This window comes from Lethenteron reissneri, chromosome 16 (genome assembly GCF_015708825.2).
Source record: "Lethenteron reissneri isolate LAM-NWPU_2019-01 chromosome 16, ASM1570882v1, whole genome shotgun sequence".
Classification (NCBI taxonomy): Eukaryota; Metazoa; Chordata; class Hyperoartia; order Petromyzontiformes; family Petromyzontidae; genus Lethenteron; species Lethenteron reissneri.
Window position 1 is genome coordinate 1031301 of NC_083794.1, and position 22132 is coordinate 1053432.

General features: G+C 56.7%; 1 protein-coding gene across 1 annotated transcript in view; it reads right to left on the reverse strand.

Moving 5' to 3' along the window:
- Nucleotides 1-22132, reverse strand: part of LOC133342842 (protocadherin Fat 1-like) — a 98107-nt gene that overhangs the window by 13199 nt on the left and 62776 nt on the right. Inside the window, 18 exon segments of the mRNA XM_061552162.1 lie at nucleotides 777-936; nucleotides 3461-3704; nucleotides 4137-4358; nucleotides 6118-6272; nucleotides 7475-7624; nucleotides 8386-8629; nucleotides 8631-8669; nucleotides 9350-9868; nucleotides 10407-10604; nucleotides 11102-11245; nucleotides 11953-12090; nucleotides 13287-13501; nucleotides 14028-14417; nucleotides 14707-14940; nucleotides 15207-15360; nucleotides 19365-19585; nucleotides 20581-20818; nucleotides 21768-22031. Of these exon segments, the coding sequence (XP_061408146.1) occupies nucleotides 777-936; nucleotides 3461-3704; nucleotides 4137-4358; nucleotides 6118-6272; nucleotides 7475-7624; nucleotides 8386-8629; nucleotides 8631-8669; nucleotides 9350-9868; nucleotides 10407-10604; nucleotides 11102-11245; nucleotides 11953-12090; nucleotides 13287-13501; nucleotides 14028-14417; nucleotides 14707-14940; nucleotides 15207-15360; nucleotides 19365-19585; nucleotides 20581-20818; nucleotides 21768-22031 (3929 nt within the window).

The window sequence follows — 22132 nt, forward strand, 5'->3', positions numbered from 1 at the left end:
AATCGTTTTCGTGAAATTGGCCAAAAATCTGAATAACGCAGGGGCCCTCCTCTGAATGGAAGTTTCCGTGTTGAGGTTTTTCTGGGTGAATAATTGTCATTACAATCATCGATGCTGACATTGGGTGTGATAATCTCACACAGCGCTTATTGGTGAAGCTACGTGGACACTGCCGCTTGCGTCCACCGTGTTGTTACTCTGGTTGAACAGAAGCTCTACGAAGCGTGTCTTTCATGCACCTGGATACATTTTGCAGGAGGCTTTGTGGAATTCATTTTCTTAAAAAAGTACGCTTATATTTGGTTCTACATGAAATGGAGACTTCGATAATTTCCAAATTCACACTGTATCAACTCCCAACATTTTTCCACATTTGGAATGTGCTTCAGAGTTTGACTCTTAAGTAACGTCCTGCACGATAGTGCCGATGTTGCCCATGTGGATCGCGCGCGAGACAAGAGCGTGTGTGAACTGTAATGCAGTGTGGAGCTGTAGTACAGTGAGTGGTTCGCACGATGTGCTATGAACCCATTGACCAGATTGCCGCTTACGACGAAAAACAGGGGCGAATATTTGAACCGGTCCTGGGCCTCCCCCAGGTCGACTCGGAGAGTTAAACGAGTACCCGCTGCGGTGTGTAAGCATCAGCACGGGGCAGACAAAGGCGATCGAATGTAGTGCTGGCCACCCACCCCCACGGCACTTGCCCCGACAATCTGTTAACGGCTAGACGGGGGAATCTTTGTTTCTATCCGTGAACCGCGACGCGACGCTACCTCGAGCCCGTGTAGAGGCTGCGACATCGGCAGAGGAAGCCGCCGGCGGCGGCGGCGATGCAGGCCCCGCCGTGCTGGCACGGGTCCGAGCTGCACGGCTCCGTGTGCACCTCGCAGCGCGCGCCCGCAAAGCGGCCCGCACAGCGGCAATGGAAGCCCCCTGCGGCAGGCCACAGGCACAGCGGAGCACCAAAGGGGTTCCCTCGGCGCGTAACGACGACGACTTGCACAGCAGCCGGAGCTGACTAATGACGCTCGAGCACCTGCTACGCACGTATGTTCAACCTCTTTTGCACCGTACGTAGCCAACTTTACTAATCGACCCACATCGATATTTACCCTCTCGTTAGTATCGAAGAGGTGAACAAGAGGAAGTGACGATCACCGTTGCCTGGCCGGACGGTCACAGCCGAAATTACATGGCCGCACGTTCAGCTACATCGAATAACCCCACCCTGTAAGAGATTCCCCTCTGATTTGGGTATTCACACAATTTAAACGCAACCTATCCAATGAACAACAGGTTAATACAAACATGAAACCAAAAACAGGTTAATTACCACCGCTCAGAGGAAAGATGTTCTGACAGATATTCTTAGGTTTTTTCGGTAAAGTCACGTAGGTAAAACATCAAAATTAATAAAAATAAAATAAAACAAAAATCACGACGTTTCGGAGGCAACACAAGTCTCCGTCATCAGGTGGGACTGTCACAGCCGGATTAGCTGCATCAAGTGAGGCAATGATTCAAGATGTAATCCCTTAACAAGTAAACCCGTAAAAACAAAGTTTTTCACTCTAAATCCTTTATATGCGTGGCGGCTAGAGTTCTCTCGTCCTCTGGCTTGAGATGGCTGCAATCTATGGGTCAGATGATTGTCTGCCAGTATTAAGCAATTGGTAATTAAATATTTAATTAGTTTTCCCTAAACAGTGTAAAATTTTGGAAAAAAATTTCACGAAAATTAATTGTCACACACAACGAGTCTGTGTGGAAAATGTCAGCTCGATTGGATCACGGGAAGTGGGTTAAAAAACGAGCGAAAGATTTGCACGGTCCTAAGCAAGCAAGCGAACTTAATATAAAGGATTTAAAAATATATTCGCCTGTGGAGGACGCGGGGATCGATCCCGCGACCTTTGGCATGGGAAGCGAGGGCGCTACTAACTGCGCTACTCCACCACGGCCTGTGGAGGGGTTACGCTCTGGGCTCTTGCACTGTGATGTTCAGCCAAAGCCATGAATGCGTTCTATTTGAATATATGTAAAATAATTTTTTTTTGCCTAAAAAGTGTAACATTTTGGGAATTTTTTTTCACGAACAATAATTGTCTGGCACAACGAGTCTGTGTGGAAAATGTCAGCTCGATTGGATCACGGGAAGTGGGTTAAAAACGACCGAAAGATTTGCACGGTCCTAAGCAAGCAAGCAAGCACGCGAACTTAATATAAAGGATTTAAAAAGCAAGTTGAGGGGGAGGAGAGGGGGGAGCTCATCAGAATGTGGTAGCCAATGAATGGAACGTATCGGGAGGGAGGGGGGCGGGGCTCAAAGACGGCACGGAGTGCCAACGTACAACGCATCGGGAGGGGGAGGGGGGGGCGGGGCCCGTGTAGAGACTGCGTTGTGCAACAGCAACCGCGTCCACGCCATCGTGCATTCTTTTGGCCCCGCCCCCCCCTCCCCCTCCCGATGCGTTGTACGTGGCACTCCGTGCCGTCTTTGAGCCCCGCCCCCCTCCCTCCCGATACGTTCCATTCATTGGCTACCACATTCTGATGAGCTCCCCCCCCCCTCTCCTCCCCCTCAACTTGCTTTTTAAGGGATTACATCTTGAATCATTGCCTCACTTGATGCAGCTAATCCGGCTGTGACGGTCCCACCTGATGACGGAGACTTGTGTTGCCTCCGAAACGTCATGATTTTTGTTTTATTTTATTTTTATTAATTTTGATGTTTTACCTACGTGACTTTACCGAAAAAACCTAAGAATATGAATCCTTGCAGTCACGAAAGCTTAAAATCTAGAAATGTTCTGACAGAATGGACTCCTTCTGCAAGTGCGATGTAACCCAGTGCTGTCCGATGTAACCCAGTGCTGTCCGGAGCGCTCTTTCGGGAATTAGTTCGGCACGCCACATCTATCTCGCCTGGTTTTATCGAGATGGATGTAGGTTGGCGATACAGGGGTCACTGTGGGGGTCACTGTGGGGGTCACTGTGGGGGTCACTGTGGGGGTCACTATGGATGGGTGTATCTTGCATTCTAACCGTCGTGCCAAAGGCCAATAATTATCGCTACTCCAACGGCCGTGTTCCAGGAAATAGCGAGTGAGAACGAAGCCTTAAATGTAACCCTCGTGACCAGAGATGAAGCACGCGCTGCCGCACTCGGTCACGGCCACAGTTGATGCCCAGAAACCGAGGGCTGCGTTTAACTTCCCAGCCGCCCCCATTCGTAATGTCCGGCCCTGGACGCGCGACGCCGTGCATTCTCACGGACGAAGCGGCCACGAAACCTTTCAACGCTGGCAATTTGCCCCATTGTTGGCGACGAAGCCATCGGCACGTTTTCGCCAACAATCAAGCGGGATGTGAACAAATGAATGGGCGATGAAGCACAGGCAGGACACACTGGGGATTGAGTAACCGGGGGCCGAGTTAGACGCTCGCACTGCGGTACCGTTGTGTGGCGTGGGCACGCAGGCTCCGCCGTTGAGGCAGGGGATGGCCGCGCAGGCGTTCTCCGGCGACACGAGGCAGCCGCGGCTCACGGCGCGCACCTCCTCGACGCGCGCCTGCGCTCCCTCGCCTTCCGGGGACAGTCGCTGCCCGTTTAAGACCACGGCGTCCAGGCAGCCGTGGAAGCCGGCCTCCGCCGCCGGAACGGAGCCGCTCACGCCCACTTTCGCCATCGGCGCTCGGACCTAACGCGGGGTCACGGGGTTCAAGTCTAACTTTAGTTTGTGCAACAAGTTTAGAAAGAATGGACACAAGGATATACTCATCTGTAAGTGACCTGGGGTATTACCGTGCCAGTAGGAGGCGGTGATTACCGAGCACGCAATGGCTTACACTTGTGAATGACATCACGGGGTCTTTAAAGTTCACTGTGAAGCAGATGTTGCGTAGTATTATTATGGTTGTGTGTGGTGTGTGGTAACCATGCTGTGTGTCCCGTACTGTGTGATTGGTACCCATACCGTGTGTGTGTGCGGTCGGCATGCTGTGTGTGTCCCTTGCTTGTGTGTATGTGATTGACACCCATTATGTGTGTGTATCCTGTACTCTGTCTGGTACCCAAACCGTGTGTGTCCCGTGCCGTGTGTGTGTGTGTGTCCCCGTGCAGCGGTGGTTACCCGCGCCCCCAGGTAGAGCGAGGCGTCGAGGTTGAGGGAGCGCAGCGTCCCCGCGGCCGTGCCGCGCGCCTCGTGCTCCGCGTCGACGACGAGCCGCGCCTGGTTCCCCGTCACCTCCAGCGACACCGAGTGCCAGTGGCCATCGCTCACCGGCACGCGCACCGACACCACGCCGGGACCGCTCCCGCAGTCAAACTGGAACTGCAGCATGCGGTCCACAAGCTGCACGCACAAAGAAAGAGACCGCCCCCCCCCCGTACGGCCTTGAACAGACTGTTGGGGCGAGCACCGTTACAGCGAGCAGCACCTGGGAAGGCTGCCACGGCACGCGAGGGTGCAGGTCGCCAACACCGCGTTCGGCCTCCTCCGTCTCCCCTAGTGCTGGTGTTTACGACACACCGCACAAGATACTCATTCAAATCTGAATCTACCGAGGGGAGGCCCAAGACCCGGGATTTGTCACTGATGTTGGTCGTCAGCGGGAATCGAACTCACGTCGCCGGGTTCAGAGAGCAGCGCAGCGATAACGGCTAAGCTACCGCTCATATTCACACACAAGGAAGCGCACACACACGAACACAAATCCACATAGACGATTGTAAAGCTTATCTTTTAAATATCTAAAAGATAAGCTCCTCCCCTTAACCAGTATATATGATCTTGTCTCTTGGATTTCCCTTCACTTGATACAGTTAATTTGTCTGTGACGGTCCCACCTGAAGACGGAAGCTTGTGTTGCCTCCGAAACGTCGTCATTTAATTTAGTTATTTTCATTTATTATATTTTATTATATTATTATTATTTTTACCTACGTGACTTTACCGAAAAAAACCTAAGAACACGGAATGGTGTTTGGGAACTTTAAGGCTTAAATGTAAATCTACTCTCAAATGTTTACCCAGAAGCACCTCAATTCGCGTTCGAGACTGGTCAGGTCGCCCGGGGCAGGGGGGGTGTGAAGTAAATTATCTTGGCAGTAAATATATTTTTTTACACCGAGATGTTTTTTTAAATTACCAGGTAAGGCCCACTGAGCTATTATCTCTTTTTCAGAATCTCCCTGACCACAAATGATAGTTCAACGAAGTGGCTTATCGCAGGGAAATTGATAACAGCTAAATACTCTCAATGCATGTTTCTAAATTTGCAGGAAAAACCGGAGGACCTGGAGAAAAAAATCCACATCACCACAGGTAGAACGTTGCAAACTCCATATCAACAAGCGTCAGGGTTGAACTCACGACCTCTTGCATACCAGGCAAGGTAGTTAACATCTCTCGCCACGGCCGCACCCCAATAATTTTACTATCACTTTAAACGTATAGTCATGCTTGTACCAGGGAAGGCCTCACAGAGGCTCACAACTCGTTTGTTGGAGGAACCCTGTGCCACATTTTCAGAGTAGGGGACGATGTTTTCTCTGTGCATTCCCAGCCGAGGAATTTGCCGGTATTTTTTTGCAATGCGATGTTTTGCCAATTGGGAGAAGTGAGGAAGACATCAAGGGATTAGCGGTGGTGTGAAAGCACAACAAATAAGAAAAAACAACTAGAGACATTTTCCCCTGCGAAGCGTTTGTGTTCACGATGACGATTATTTTGATTTGCCCTGTTCATTGTATTTATGCACACGGGACGACTTTGAGCACCCAGACAAACCCCGACTCTTCGTCGCTGCCCCATGAAGCTCAGAGCGCTTGGAGGGAAACGTCGCCATGTGTCGATGACGAATTCAGCATCCCAAGCTACCGGCGAGCAGTAGCTTTGTCGGTCAAAATGTGATCGACACATTGGCATCGTGCGGACAACATGTGTGTCAACGCGACAATCTCGTTGACGACAAAAATGCTGGTATCAAACTACCACCACGTGGCCGAACTCAAACACGAATACCGATCACTGCGCTCACTACAAATACAACACGTGAAATATTTAAATATGACACAAGCGAGTGGACTGTGCGGTGACGTCCGGGACTGACCTCGAGGACGGCGTAGTCGGTGCCGCGCGTGTAGACCAGCACGCCGTGGGGGTGGTGCGTGCGCAGCCGCAGCGACAGCTGCAGCGTGTCGGCGCTGGCGTCGCGCAGCGCGTAGCGCACGTACGAGCTGCCCCTGAACGTCAACGCAGACTCGTCTGTCCGCGCGCACACACGCGGCGGGACCCACAGAAGCGCACAGACGTGAATATACAGACACGTGCTTCGTCTCGGTTTCTAGCTTCCTCAAATCCTCCGTCCCTCCACTGCCTCACCCACTTCCCTCCCCCCCCCCCCATCTCTCTCCCTGTTTCTCTCTCTCACTTCCCTGTCAAGTTCCGTTTTGCTCTTCCGCTGCTCTCCGTTGGATGCCCTTTCATTCTCTCGCTGCCCTTCTCCTCTCACCTCCTCCTCCCACCGCTATCTCTCTCCCTCATCTCGCTCCCTGCCTCAACTTCCTCCTCGGTATGATCGTGAGAGCATGATGATACGATGGCACGATAGGGTGGGTGGAAGCTGACTCAGCGCTGTGGGATGCACGTGACGAGATGCGGAAGACGTCATCACACAGCTGTGCGCGGTGACGTCACCGGCGGGCACGCGCACTTGGGAGTGTGGCACCCAGCCAGACAGGAATCCACCCAGGTCATCCAGCCAGAAAAGTTGTATTTAATACAGTATGATATGCGCACAGACCTATACACCCAGAGCTGATCTAGGGGAGGCCCACAACCGGTTCAGATAATTGTCAGATAATTGGCCGTGAGTGGGAATCAACCTTGTGTCGCCATGCTCATACTGCAGTGCGTTAACCGCTATAACACCACTCCCCAAATAGAAACAGTCGTGGACACACAAAAAGACAAAGATCCCCCGTATAGCCTTTGACAAACTGTTGGGTAAGTGCTGTTAGTGAGCACCTATGAAGGCCAAAACGGTTCACGAGGGGGTGGGTGGCCAGCACCACGCTAGACCGCCTTTGTCTCCCTTGTGACAATATTTACACACCACACCAGGTAGCCATTTGAGGCTGAGTCGACCTAAGGGACGCCCAGAAACGGTTCAAATAATCGTCAATTATGTTGGCTGTGAGTGGAAATCGAACTCGGGTCGCCAGGTTCGTAGCGCAATGTGCTAACCGCTACGATACCACTCCCCAAATAGACACACACACGTAGACAAAGATCCCCCGTATAGCCTTAACAGACTGTAGGGGCAAGTGCTGTTACCGAGCACCTATGAAGGCCGGCACGGCACACGAGGGGGTGGGTGGCCAGCACCACGTTTACACATAAGCACCGGGTACTCATTTGAGGCTGAGTCAACGCGTAGACACACACACACGTGGACGCACGCTCACCCTGGCAGGAGCGGCCGGGGAGGCAGGTGCAGCGGAAGCCGCCGGGCAGTGCCGCGTCCTCGCACCGCTCGCCCTCGCCGCACGGAGCCGCGTCGCACGGCGCCGCGCCGCCGTCGCGGGCCTTGTGGGGGGGATCCACGCACGCGGCTCCTGCACGGGGGGGCGGGGGTAGGGGGTAGAGGGGGTCAGCAGCGATCGCGTGCCCTGGCGACGAGGGGCGGTGTGGAATCCGCGGCGGCAACGGCTCAGAGTCTAAGTGACGGAGAGCCCCGAAGCGGCAGGGCCAAGCCGTCACGCCGCCCCTCTCCCGGGCATCGCGGACAATTCGTGTCGCTCCCGATTAATTGTTGCACAAGATTGAGCCGCAAGGTGGCGCAGTGGTAACACTCGTGCTGCGTGAGAAGGGGCCGGGGTCCGATTCCAGACACGGGCGCCTTTCTGTGGTCTGCCCCTGTTCAGCGATGGGGTTCCTTCCAGGTTCTCAGAGGTTTCCTGCCATAACTAAAGTAAAACACAATGTAACCGGTATTCCAATGCTGAAAATGTATTTGCAAATTACACAATTGGAATTACATAGCAGCACCATCGCCCCTACTGCGAAAACCTGTCAAGATCCTCCTGAAAAGGAGTCATAGTGCCGTGGTGTAGTGGAGTGGTGCAATGTAGTGTGGTAGTGGTGTGGTGGGGTATAGTGGTGCAGTGAAGTAGTGCAGTGTCGTGATATAGTGGTACAGTGTAGCGTGGGAGTGTAGTGTGGGTGTAGTGTAATGCAGTGGTGTTAGTGGAGCAGTTCAATCGTGTAGTGGAGGGAGTGGTGGAGTGTAGTTGTGCAGTGTAGTGGTTTCATGTCGTGGTGGTGGAGTGTAGTGGTAGTGTAGGGTGTGGGATGGTCAGCGACGAAGCAGCAGTACCGGTGCAGGCGCAGTGTGCCGTGCGGTGGTGCCGCGGGGTGACCAGGCTGAGCCGCGCGGTGCTGTAGGTGTGCACGGCGCCGCCCGAGTCCAGCGCCACCGACTCGCGGCAGAGCGCCGCGGCGCAGCCGTCGCAGGCGAGCGCCGGCGGCCACGCGGCCCGCAGGCCCACGGCGTCGCCCAGCTCCCCCAGCGAGCCGTTGAGCTGCTGCAGCAGCTGGGCCTGTGGGAGGAGGCCCCCGCCAGGCCGGGCGCTCCACCACGAACAGCACGTCCAGGTCGCCCTGCAAGGCCCAGGCCACATCCCCCCCGGCGTCAGCGTATAACGGTGACCACCGCAGGCTGCGTGTGGACTCAAGAGCAGCGATTAACTTTGCACATTCCTATGACGAGGACCAGTCACATATTTTATCGATTGTTGGTGTTGATTTCAAGTTAGTATCTATTTACAAGTGATTATTTGTAAATAAATAATGTACATTTATGTGTACATGCCCCAGGTATATTATAAACTGACATAAATGAATACAGCTCAAAACACTATAGACTGGCCTCTACCATAATATGAAATTTTCGCTGTTAGCTCAAGACTATGAATAAAGATGTTACCCAATGTTTATATTAGCACGGATTTTTTTGTGAGCAGCAGTACCAGTCAAATGTTATTGTGAAGATGCGACCCGAGTGAAAAAGAGCTCGTGCTATGTAAAGCCAGCGGCTCAAGAGAAGTCATCACAGGCCCCTTGGAGTGCTCCCGATGGTGACTTCAACTCTTTATCTCTCATCAACAAACATTCAAACGCTCGCTACGGAGGCTGGGACACAGCAGAGGTCCCCACCGACGTCATTTACAAGAGCCACCGGTGTGCTGTGGCCTGCGTCTCCCCGTAGGGAACGTGCGCACGAAGACGGGTCTGAGCGAGTGAGCGAGCGCGTGCGTGGTGCGTGCGTGCGTGGTGCGTACCCGTGGGTCGGGCTGAAGGCTCAGCAGGCGCACGTCGGCGTGCCGCGCACCCAGCAACGGCGGCAGCGCGCGCTGGAAGTTGTGCGCGTAGCCGGCGACGAACTCCTCCGGCGAGACGGCGCGGAAGCGGAGGAGGGCGGCGTGGCGCAGCGCCGCGTCCGACACGGCCTCCACGCGGATGCTCACCTCCGTGGGCACCGAGAAGCGCCCGTCGCTCACCGCCACGTGCAGGCGGTAGCGCCCGGGCGCAAGCGGCGCGCGCGCCACCAGCTTCCCGTCCAGCGGCCCGACGGCGAAGGGCGGCTGCTCCTCGGCCGGCGAGTACCGCAGCGCGTCCCACACGTCCAGGTCGGTGGCGTGGATCTTGCCGAGGACGCCGCCGGCGAAGCCGCCCGCCTCCTCGGCCGCCACGATGAGCACCTCGAGCGGCACGACCGACGGCACGCTCACGCTCTCCGGGATCACGCGCACCTCCACGCCCGCCCGCGACGACAGCGCCGGGCGCCCGCTGTCCGCCGCCTGCAACGTCGTGCAGGGTTAGAGGGTCAGGATTAGCTTCAGGGTTACCGTTGAGTCATCGTATAATGACAACACGAGCAAGCGGTGGTGCCGATTTAGACTGGGGTCTCCCGAGCCCAGGGTAAACATTCCATCCCGACACCACAGACGCGTCTCTGCATGTCGCACAATCACGAATGACTCCTCACGCTGTGACCCTAAAGTGCGATGGACTGAATCGACTCAAGACCGGGATTTGAACTTATTCCCTTCCAATTATAAAGCCAGCACCCTGCCATGTAGCCGTCTGGTAGGATTAAGAGGAATGTGCGAGATGTTTTCGTAAAAAATTCCTCCATATGACATGAAATTATTTATGCAATGTTCTTAACAGAAAATCTTCGGGGTAAATTCAACACTAGTTTAACACCTGAACAACTTTGCCATTTCTTGGCGTTTACTTTTTTTTGGTTCAATTTAATGTTCGTAAAACCCCGACGACCACAAGCCCCACGAATCGACACGACCTCCCGAGCGGAACCAGCGGCGGCAGCCCCACCTGCACGAGCAGCGCGTAGTGGGCCTTCTCCTGGCGGCTCAGCGGCGCCGCGGTGCGCAGCGTCCCCTGGGCGTCCACGTAGAAGGCCCCGGCGTGGTCCCCGGGCAGCAGTGAGAAGGCGAAGGGCGGTCCGTTGTACGACGAGTCCAGGTCTGTCACCAGCAGCTGAAGCACGCTCGAGTCCGCCGGCCGATTCTCCTGCAACCCCGCAAACGTCCCTCCTGCGTTAGCGCCGGTAGCCGCCACGCTCGGGGGTTGAATGTGGTGAAATGTTAACTCCCTCGCCTGGTGTACAGGATGTCGTAGGTTCGATTCCGACCCTGACGCCTGCTGCTGTATATTTGGAGTTTGCGCGCCTCTCTCCACGTGGTCGCGTGGACTTTTCTCCGGGTCCTCCGGTTTTTCCCTCCACGTTTAAAATTAACGTCACGCATTTAAAATATTTGGCTGCTGTAAGCTTCCACGCGATGATAAGCCACTTCGCTGAGCAATCATTTGTGGCCATGTCGCTTCAGAAAAAGAGCCATACAGCTCAGTGGGCCTTAACTGGCACAACACAAAAATCTTGTTTTTTTATGTCGCTGAAGCTCAGCTAACGGGACACGATCGGCCTCCAGAGTGCCGGATTCCGAATCCTCCGGCCACCACCGAGGGGGACCGCAGTCCACCCCGGCGCGAGGCCCCGAGGCCCTCACCTGCACCACGATGCTGTAGTTGGACTGCGCGAAGACGGGTGCATTGTCGTTCACGTCCGAGACGTCCACGTTGACCGTCACCTCAGAAAACTTGGCAGGGGTGCCGCTGTCGGTGGCGCGCACCGTCAGAGCGAATCCGGACACCTGCGGCGAGGGGAGGGGAGGGGAGGAAAGGGGAGGGGAGGGGAGGCGAGGGGAGGGGAGGCGAGGCGAGGCGAGGGGAGGGGAGGCGAGGCGAGGGGAGGGGAGGAAAGGGGAGGGGAGGGGAGAGGAGGAAAGGGGAGGCGAGGGGAGGGGAGGAAAGGCGAGGGGAGGGGAGGCGAGGCGAGTGGAGGGGAGGCGAGGGGAGGCGAGGGGAGGGGAGTTACCGGCGATTAGAATTCAAGAAGAGCACAGCTCCAAAAGTCAACAGCAATGGGCCCTTTGCGAGGCTGTCAGGGCAGCTTTACGCGCTGCAATGGGTGTGTTGTGCACCACTCAAGGGGCGCCACCGCAGTCTCTAAATGTTGCAAAACGTCACGTTCGACAATGGAACCATTTCTGAGTCCATTCTGCTCCACCATCGCACATCGTTAGCGAGCGACCCGGGCAACCGCAGCGATCGTTCAAAGCACCACCGCAAGCCCGGGCCACCTCGCAGCGCCGAGCGCACCGCACGCCATCACCGCCAGGACCAACAGACCGTGCGTCTCCTACGCATCGTGCGTTTGGTCACGCGCTCGCACGTCACGCGCTCGCACGTCACGCGCGCGAGCAAGTGCAGCGCGTGAGATGGCCGAGTGGCGGTCCCGCGGTGGGGCCTTACAGTCTCCCGCGGCGGGGCCTTACCGTCTCCCGCGGCGGGGCCTTACCGTCTCCCGGTCGAGCGGCTTGACGACGGAGAGCCGCCCCGAGCCGGGCTCCAGCGCGAAGTGTCCCCCCGGGTCCCCGCCCGACACCGAGTACGCCACGCGGTTGTTGTCGGGGCCGTCGCGGTCCTCGGCCATCACCTGGAGCCACACAGAGAGGTAACGTCGATGCTCTACTCGGTGGCGGTGACGTCGCCGCGACGCCTGCGTCGGGCTAGGTGCGCTCGTGGGCCATGTGAATTGACAAAAGCTTGCCGGCAGAAGGGTCGAGGGACAGGCCCAGGTCAGCACGTAGGACACATGTACAAGTACACGCATGTACACACAGACACAGATGTACATAATACAAACAAGGATTCATATACACGGACACTCAAATATATAACGTCAACAACAAAGATCCCCCGTATAGCACGGTGGGTGGTCACAGCACCACGCCCAACCGCCTTTATCACCAGGTACTCATTTGAGGCTAAGTCGACCTAGGGGAGGCCCAGGACCGCTTCAGAAAATCGTCACTGGTGTTCGCCGTGAGCGGGAATCGAACTCTGGTCGTTAGGTCCGTAGCGCAGCGCGCTAAAGGTCCGTAGCGCAGCGCGCTAACCGCTACACTACCGCTCCCCACTACACACATGCACTTAAGACACATGCATACACATGCATTTGTATAGACAAGCAGGAATCATAATCATTCAATGGCCAATTCCCATAGTAAATTCTCCATTCATTTGCGTCATGGATTCCTCCATGAAAAATGCGTGCAATAGAATGGGATTTTGTTGAGATTTGAGATGAGCTGGGCTTTGGCGATGCTTAGCTTAGCTTAGCATTGCCAATTCCAGCCAGGGAGAATGTGGCCAATCTCAGGCATCCAGAACGGACAAGAAAATGCATTTCTGATGCCTTCTATGTGGAAATCAGCCCAATTCATACATATTAATAAAGAAGTGCATCAGTGCACAGTGCAGCAGAATGGGAACGGGACCAGGGGGCACGGAGCAGGAATGAAGAAAGAAAGCCGTCACGACCTCAGCGGCTAACACTGACAGAGCAAATTAAAGTGCAACCGTGCACAATGAATAGCTTGCGAAAAGTAAGTTGTAAATAAAACAGATAATAAGTAAACAAACAGTTTTATTATTTAATGGGAAGGCAAGTCCAGATGTTCTAGATTTGAAGTTTTCGTGACTGCAAAGGTCCATACTCTTTGGTTTTTTCAGTAAAGTCAAGAAATATTCCCGTTGCTGGGCTGGAGTAACGGAGGCCGCACCCACGGAACCCTTCGAGAGCGAGTTGGGGCAAGCGACCGAGTGGGCGTGCGCAGTGGGGCGCGTTACCGTGAGCACGGCAGTCCCTGGCGGCGCGTCCTCGCTCAGCACGGCGCTGTAGCCGCGGCGGCCAAACTGCGGCGCGTGGTCGTTCACGTCGGTGAGGTTGATGGAGACGGTGGTGACGGCGCTGAGCGAGGGCGTGCCGCCGTCGCTTGCCTGCACCGTCAGGAAGTGCTCCCTCTGCACCTCGTAATCCAGCTCCTCCGCCACCACCACGATGCCTGTGGTTGGGGAGGGCGGAGTGGAGTCAGGGCGCGGTGAGGAACGCCGCTAGAACCAGGGTCTCAGCGCGACCACCAGCTCAAGCGTCACCGTGGAGAGGATTCGCTCGCAGTGAATGATCCGGGGCAGCTGCTCCAGCTGGCTGAACCAGAGGGCCTGTAAGAGGAGGCCGTGGGGGACAGGTGCCGACTGTGCAGCAGTGGCTGCTGGATGTAGCAAAATTCACTTTTTGACCATCGGTGTCACCGCCCACTGGGCGCCGTTGGTATTATACAACGTTACCAAGTTAGCGCAAGAGAGAGAGATCGGTCGGGATGGGCACGCAGCGCCCCGCAACCGCCGCCACGTGAACGTCCCCCGAGCCAGGATGCCTCGCTTCGTTGCTGCACTTTGTCCCGGGGTACAGCGACAGATTTTAGCCACGGGATAAAAGTGAAAGCGTTTGGTGAAAAGTTGTCGGTGACTGCGCGATACCAATCTCCCTCCCCCCCCCTCCGCCGTGGGGAAGGGACGGAGGCCGCTCACCGCTGTGGGGGTCGATGGAGAAGCGTCCGTGCTCGTTGCCGCCCACGATGGCGTAGGCGATGTCGGCGTTGGTGCCGGCGTCGCGGCTCACGGCGAGCACGGCCGCCACCTCGGTGCCCGTGGGAGCGTCCTCGGGGACGCTGCCCGAGTACTCGGAGAACTCGAAGGTGGGGGGGCTGTCGTTGACGTCCAGCACGGAGACGACGACCGCCGCGCTGGAGGAGAGCGCCCGTGGCGCGCCGCCGTCCCGCGCCACCACCGTGACGTGGTGCGAGGGCCGCAGCTCGCGGTCCAGCGGGCGCGCGAGGCTCAGCATGCCCGTGTCGGCGTCCATCTCAAAGTAGGGGTCTCCGGGCTCCTCCAGCGAGTACTGTACCTTCCGGTTGAGGCCTACGCACGGGGGCAGAGCGACGGGGCGCCGCACCCGGTCACACATGATAGCCCAATGAAGCGGCTTATGATGTGGAAATTTATAGCAGCAGCCGAATGCTCTAATCGCACGTACATTCTAAATGTGGAGGGAAAAACCAAAGGACTCGGAGAAAAATTCACGTGACTACACGGATACAGCAGGAATCAGGGTCGGGATGGAACAAAAATGGCAACTATCATCACAACCGCGTCATCAACGCAGATGACGACGGTGGAGAGCGCGAAGGTTCGGCGGCGGCGGCCGTACCTCGGTCAGGGTCGGTGGCCTGCACGCGCGTGAGCAGCGTGCCCACGGCCGTGCTCTCGTACACGCTCACGGAGTAGAGCGGCGTCGTGAACGCCGGGGCATTGTCGTTGACGTCCTCCAGCTGGACGAGGACGCTCGCCTGGCAGGAGAGGCCGCCCCCGTCCGTGGCGCGGGCGGTGAGCGAGTAGGCGGCCGTCTCCTCGCGGTCGAGCGGCGCCAGCGAGCGCAGCTCACCTGCGAGCACAAGACGCACGCGGAACCAGCAGCGTGGAGGTCACTGGTTTGTGTTCACGCGCAGCGAAGCACGGCGAGGTAGAGACCCATTCATCATCGTCTACCGGGTGCTGCCGCGGGGTCCACTTTCTGCTCCGCCTCCTTCCCCCGAGATTGTGGATTTCCAGTTTAAGGAGGTGATGAATAAATAACACTCTGGAAAACAATGAAGCCTCTCGTGCCTCTGGGGAGGCTGCGTCTCCCGTAAAGACGGCGGCGGCAGTTACCTGTGTCGGGGTCGATGCGGAAGCGCTCCGCGCCGGCGCCGTGCAGCGAGTAGCGCAGACGCGCATTCTCCCCGGAGTCGGCGTCACTCGCGTGCACCAGCAGCAGCGCTCGCCCCGCCGCCACGTCCTCCGGCACCGACACCGTGTACACGGCCTGTGGGCGCGGGCAGAGACACGGGCGCTCGCGCGGCGTCTAGAGCGGTGTGTGCGTGTGCCTGTGGGGAGCGGTGGTGTAGCGGTTAGGGCGCTGCGCTACGAACCCGCAGACCCGAGTTCGATTCCCGCTCGCGGCCAACACCGGTGACGATGATCCGAACCAGTCACGGGCCTCACCTAGGTCAACTCATCCTCAAATGAGTGCCTGGTGCGGTGTGTAAACATCTCCACTTGGGAGACACCCACCCTCCTCGTGTGCCGTGCCGGCCTTCATCAGTGCTGCTCGCTAACAGCACTTCTGTTGAGGCTATACAGGGGGATCTTTGCCATTGTCTTTGTGTGCCCCACGTGGTGTGTAGAGCAGTGTGTGTGTGTGTGTGCCCCACGTGGTGTGTAGAGCAGTGTGTGTGTGTGTGTGTGCCCCACGTGGTGTGTAGAGCAGTGTGTGTGTGTGTGTGCCCCACGTGGTGTGTAGAGTAGTGTGTGTGTGTGCCCCACGTGGTGTGTAGAGCATGTGTGTGCTCCACGTGGTGTGTAGAGCAGTGTGTGTGTGTGTGTGTGCACCACGTGGTGTGTAGAGCAGTGTGTGTGTGTGTGCTCCACGTGGTGTGTAGAGCAGTGTGTGTGTGTGTGCTCCACGTGGTGTGTAGAGCAGTGAGTGTGTGTGCCCCACGTGGTGTGTAGAGCAGTGTGTGTGTGTGTGTGTGCCTCACGTGATGTGTAGAGCAGTGTGTGTGTGTGTGTGTGCCCCACGTGGTGTGTAGAGGAGTGTGTGTGTGTGCCTCACGTGGTGTGTAGAGCAGTGTGTGTGTGTGTGCCACGTGGTGTGTAGAGCAGTGTGTGTGTGTGTGCCTCACGTGGTGTGTAGAGCAGTGTGTGTGTGTGTGTGCCCCACGTGGTGTGTAGAGCAGTGTATGTGTGTGTGCCTCACGTGGTGTGTAGGGCAGTGTGTGTGTGTGTGTGCCCCACGTGGTGTGTAGAGCAGTGTGTGTGTGTGTCCCACGTAGTGTGTAGAGCAGTGTGTGTGTGTGTGTGCCTCACGTGGTGTGTAGAGCAGTGTGTGTGTGTGTGTGTGCCTGACGTGGTGTGTAGGGCAGTGTGTGTGTGTGTGTGCCCCACGTGGTGTGTAGAGCAGTGTGTGTGTGTGTCCCACGTAGTGTGTAGAGCAGTGTGTGTGTGTGTGTGTCCCACGTGGTGTGTAGAGCAGTGTGTGTGTGTGTGCCTCACGTGGTGTGTAGAGCAGTGTGTGTGTGTGTGCCCCACGTGGTGTGTAGAGCAGTGTGTGTGTCCCACGTGGTGTGTAGAGCAGTGTGTGTGTGTGCCTCACGTGGTGTGTAGAGCAGTGTGTGTGTGTGTGTCCCACGTGGTGTGTAGAGCAGTGTGTGTGTGTGCCCCACGTGGTGTGTAGAGCAGTGTGTGTGTGTGTGTGCCCCACGTGGTGTGTAGAGCAGTGTGTGTGTGTGTGTGCCCCACGTGGTGTGTAGAGCAGTGTGTGTGTGTGTGTCCCACGTGGTGTGTAGAGCAGTGTGTGTGTGTGTGTGCCCCACGTGGTGTGTAGAGCAGTGTGTGTGTGTGCCCCACGTGGTGTGTAGAGCAGTGTGTGTGTGCGTGCGTGCCCCACGTGGTGTGTAGAGCAGTGTGTGTGTGTGTCCCACGTGGTGTGTAGAGCAGTGTGTGTGTGTGTGCCCCACGTGGTGTGTAGAGCAGTGTGTGTGTGCGTGCCCCACGTGGTGTGTAGAGCAGTGTGTGTGTGTGCCCCACGTGGTGTGTAGAGCAGTGTGTGTGTGTGTGTCCCACGTGGTGTGTAGAGCAGTGTGTGTGTGTGTCCCACGTGGTGTGTAGAGCAGTGTGTGTGTGTGCCCCACGTGGTGTGTAGAGCAGTGTGTGTGTGTGTGCCCCACGTGGTGTGGAGAGCAGTGTGTGTGTGTGTGCCCCACGTGGTGTGGTAGAGCAGTGTGTGTGTGTGGCCCACGTGGTGTGTAGAGCAGTGTGTGTGTGTGTGTGCCCACGTGTGTGTAGAGCAGTGTTGTGTTGTGTGCCCCACGTGGGTGTAGAGCAGTGTGTGTGTGGTGCCCCACGTGGTGTGTAGAGGCAGTGTGTGTGTGTGGTGCCCACGTGGTGTGTTAGAGCAGTGTGTGTGTGTGTGTGCCCCACGGGTGTGTAGAGCAGTGTGTGTGTGTGTGTCCCCACGTGGTGTGTAGAGCAGTGTGTGTGTGTGTTGCCCCACGTGGTGTGTAGAGCAGTTGTGTGTGTGTGTGCCCCACGTGGTGTGTAGAGCAGTGTGTGTGTGTGTCCCACGTGGTGTGTAGAGCAGTGTGTGTGTGGTGTGTGCCCCACGTGTGTGTAGAGCAGTGTGTGTTGGTGTGCCCACGTGGTGTGTAGAGCAGTGTGTGTGTGTGTGCCCACGTGGTGTGTAGAGCAGTGTGTGTTGTGTGTGTCCCACGGGTGTGTAGAGCATTGTGGGGTGTGTGTGTGTGCCCACGTGGTGTGTAGAGCAGTGTGTGTGTGTGTGCCCCACGTGGTGTGTAGAGCAGTGTGTGTGTGTGTGCCCCACGTGGTGTGTAGAGCATGTGTGTTGTGTGCCCACGTAGTGTGTTAGCAGTGTGTGTGTGTGTGTGCCCCACGTGGTGTGTAGAGCAGTGTGTGTGTGTGTGCCCCACGTGGTGTGTAGAGCAGTGTGTGTGTGTGTGTGCCCACGTGGTGTGTAGAGCAGTGTGTGTGTGTGTCCCACGTGGTGTGTAGAGCAGTGTGTGTGTGTGGTGTGCCCCACGTGGTGTGTAGAGCAGTGTGTGTGTGTGTGTGCCCCCACGTGGTGTGTAGAGCAGTGTGTGTTGTGTGCCCCACGTGGTGTGTAGGAGCAGTGTGTGTGTGTGTGTCCCACGTGGTGTGTAGAGCAGTGTGTGTGTGTGTGCCCACGTGGTGTGTAGAGCAGTGTGTGTGTGTGTGTGCCCCACGTAGGTGTGTAGAGCAGTGTGTGTGTGTGTGTGCCCCACGTGGTGTGTAGAGCAGTGTGTGTGTGTGTGCCCACGTGGTGTGTAGAGCAGTGTGTGTGTGTGTCCCACGTGGGTGTGTAGAGCAGTGTGTGTGTGTTGTGTGCCCCACGTGGTGTGTAGAGCAGTGTGTGTGTGTGTGTGTGCCCCACGTGGTGTGTAGAGCAGTGTGTGTGTGTGCCACGTGGTGTGTAGAGCAGTGTGTGTGTGTGTCCCACGTGGTGTGTAGAGCAGTGTGTGTGTGTGTGTGTGTCCCACGTGGTGTGTAGAGCAGTGTGTGTGTGTGTGCCCCACGTGGTGTGTAGAGCAGTGTGTGTGTGTGTGTGTCCCACGTGGTGTGTAGAGCAGTGTGTGTGTGTGTGTGCCCCACGTGGTGTGTAGAGCAGTGTGTGTGTGTGCCACGTGGTGTGTAGAGCAGTGTGTGTGTGTGTCCCACGTGGTGTGTAGAGCAGTGTGTGTGTGTGTGTGCCCCACGTGGTGTGTAGAGCAGTGTGTGTGTGTGTGCCCCACGTGGTGTGTAGAGCAGTGTGTGTGTGTGTGTCCCACGTGGTGTGTAGAGCAGTGTGTGTGTGTGTGCCCCACGTGGTGTGTAGAGCAGTGTGTGTGTGTGTCCCACGTGGTGTGTAGAGCAGTGTGTGTGTGTGCCTCACGTGGTGTGTAGAGCAGTGTGTGTGTGTGTGTGCCCCACGTGGTGTGTAGAGAAGAGTGTGTGTGTGTGTGTGCCCCACGTGGTGTGTAGAGCAGTGTGTGTGTGTGTGCCCCACGTGGTGTGTAGAGGAGTGTGTGTGTGTGCCCCACGTGGTGTGTAGAGCAGTGTGTGTGTGTGTGCCCCACGTGGTGTGTAGAGCAGTGTGTGTGTGTGCCCCACGTGGTGTGTAGAGCAGTGTGTGTGTGTGTGCCCCACGTGGTGTGTAGAGCAGTGTGTGTGTGTGTGTCCCACGTGGTGTGTAGAGCAGTGTGTGTGTGTGTGCCCCACGTTGGGTGTAGAGGTGTGTGTGTGCGTGCCCCTCACCTGCTGACACCGTGGGCGGTTGTCGTTGACGTCCTGCACGCGCACCTCCACGACGGCGCTGCTGCTGAAGGCACCGTCCGTCGCCGTCACGTTGAGCAGGAACGTGTCCTGCCGCTCGCGGTCCAGCGGCCGCCGCACAAACAGCTGCGCTTCCCGCTGCTGCTGGTGCGGCTGCTGCCGCTGCGCCACGCTGATGCCGAAGTGGCCCAAGGGGTCTCCGTCTGGGCGCCCGGCACACGGCACGAGTCGGCCACAGCTCATCTCACCGTGTGCCTCCATTTGCCGGGTGTACACGCAAGAATAAAAACCGCCTCTCTCTTCTGCACCCTTTTGGGCGATACGCCCAGGGCAGTTAAGGGGTCTCCTGGCCCGAAGACCTGGACCCAGTTACCGGCGGCTGACGTTGGTGACCTGTTCTCGAGTTCGAGACAGTTTTGCTACGGACTAAAGCCAGTTAAATCTTGCCCAATGTGACCAGCGCGGCGCACTCGTCACGGACTGGACTCGTGAGGGTGCGCGAGAATAAAAAAATCAGATTAACTTCTTCAGACCCACGTCTCTCACTTAAACGCGAGACTCTCTATTCTATTCTCCATCTGTGTGTTTATACACTGGTCAATCGGTCTGCAGCAAATTCATCATTGGTAGGAGACTCATTGGTGATGTGATAATAAGTGGTGTGGTGATTGATGTGGTGAGTGATGTGGTGAGTGACGTGGTGAGTGACGTGGTGAGTGACGTGGCATGGTGGGCTACGTACGGTGCGAAGTACAATGACACACACAAGTTGAACATACACACACACACACAAGTTGAACATACACACACACACACAAGTTCAACGTACATACACACACACACACAAGTTGAACATACACACACACACACAAGTTCAACGTACACACACACACACAAGTTCAACGTACACCAACACACAAGTTCAACGTACACACACACACACACACAAGTTCAACGTACACACACACATACAAGTTGAACATACACACACACACACAAGTTCAACGTACACACACACACACAAGTTCAACGTACACCAACACACATAAGTTCAACGTACATACACACACACATACAAGTTGAACATACACACACACACACACACAAGTTCAACGTACATACACACACACACATACAAGTTGAACATACACACACACACACAAGTTCAACGTACACACGTACCAGCGACGCGTCTCACCGGTGATGTAGTAGGAGACGTGGCGATTCCGCGGCTCCGAGTCGGCGTCGCTCGTGCTCAGGATGGCCACCACCTCCCCGGGGACGTCGTCCTCGCGCGCCGACCCGCGGTAGATCTCGGCGGTGAAGCGCGGCGGGTTGTCGTTGACGTCCGCCACGCGCACCGACACGAGCGCGCGTGACGACAGGCGCACGCGCTCCCCGCGGTCCGTTGCCACCACCTCCAGCCGCCACTCGGCCTGCACCGAGCACGCCGCGGGCGGGGGGAGTGAGCGCCCGATTCTCGCCGGCACGAGCCCCATCACCGATAGCTGCATAAACGATCTCGCACGGTGAGGACGCGGCTCTTTACCCAACGTTCACTTTTCCCGGATCTGAATACGCACAGAATGATCGATAGGGTGTGAGAATAGGCCCAACTCAGCGCTCTGCTGTAGCTCTGCGGTGCCATGCGTCAGAGATATTCTCCCAAACACTCAGCTGGCAGAAAGGGCAAACCAGCAGCGAACGAATTGGTCCTTCGTCGCTCCAACGTCAACAATGTGTGCTGTAGAGAGACGACTGGCACCGTCATGGGATTGTCGAAATATCCAGCGCTGACTTTGGGCTGCCAATGAAGAAGGGCGCCACACGCTCGATCGAGACTCGACTACAAACGCACATTTGAAAGCGCTTCGCCAATTCTGAGCCTTGCTCTTGACGCAGCGTGCCACCGAAACACAGCGAGAGGCTTGCGATGCGTTGCGGCGCTGCAAACTCAGTTCTTTAGAAATGGAGGCGCACGGTGAGATGACCTGTGGCCGACTCGAGTTTGTGTTTAGTTTGTTGTCCTTCCCCCGCACCTCCGATTAGCACGGTTGGCGATGTATGGTGAGAAAAAAGTGCAACATACACGCATGCGTCCAAAGTCTTGAGCATGCGACCAATATAATCCATAAGAGGTTTCTGCGTTAGATCACGTAACGCGTAACGTGATCTAACCCAGAAACCTGTTACAGATATTACAGACGTCTCCTCGCCGCGCGACTCCAACACCACGGGGGAAACTGACGGCGATTAAACCGTCAACGAGCGCATCTGCCGTGCGCCACGACCGCTCTCCTACGGAGCGGCGCAACGGCCGTTGTTGGGGCCAAGCCCAGGGCCCGGGGGTCACGGGGGTCGCGGGGGTCCGCCCACGGACGTTACCTGCGCCTCACAGTCGAGGGGCCGCAGGGCGGTGAGCCAGCCCGTGTCAGCGTCGAGCGCGAACGTGTCGGCCACGTCGTCCAGGGGCCCCGCGGCCTCGCCCAGCGAGTAGGACACCTGCCCGTTGGGGCCCGAGTCGGCGTCGCGAGCGCGCACGCGCAGCACGCGCGTCCCCGCCGCCAGGTTCTCCATGACGAACGCCTCGTACGTCGCCGACTCGAAAGCCGGCGCATTGTCGTTGACGTCCTTCACCTGCACGCTGACCTGCGAGCGCGAGAGGGGGAGAAGGGCGGGGGGAAGGTCGCGTTATTCGCTCTGCGGCGCAGCACGGCGGAAGGGGACCAGGCTACGGGTCACCGATTCCC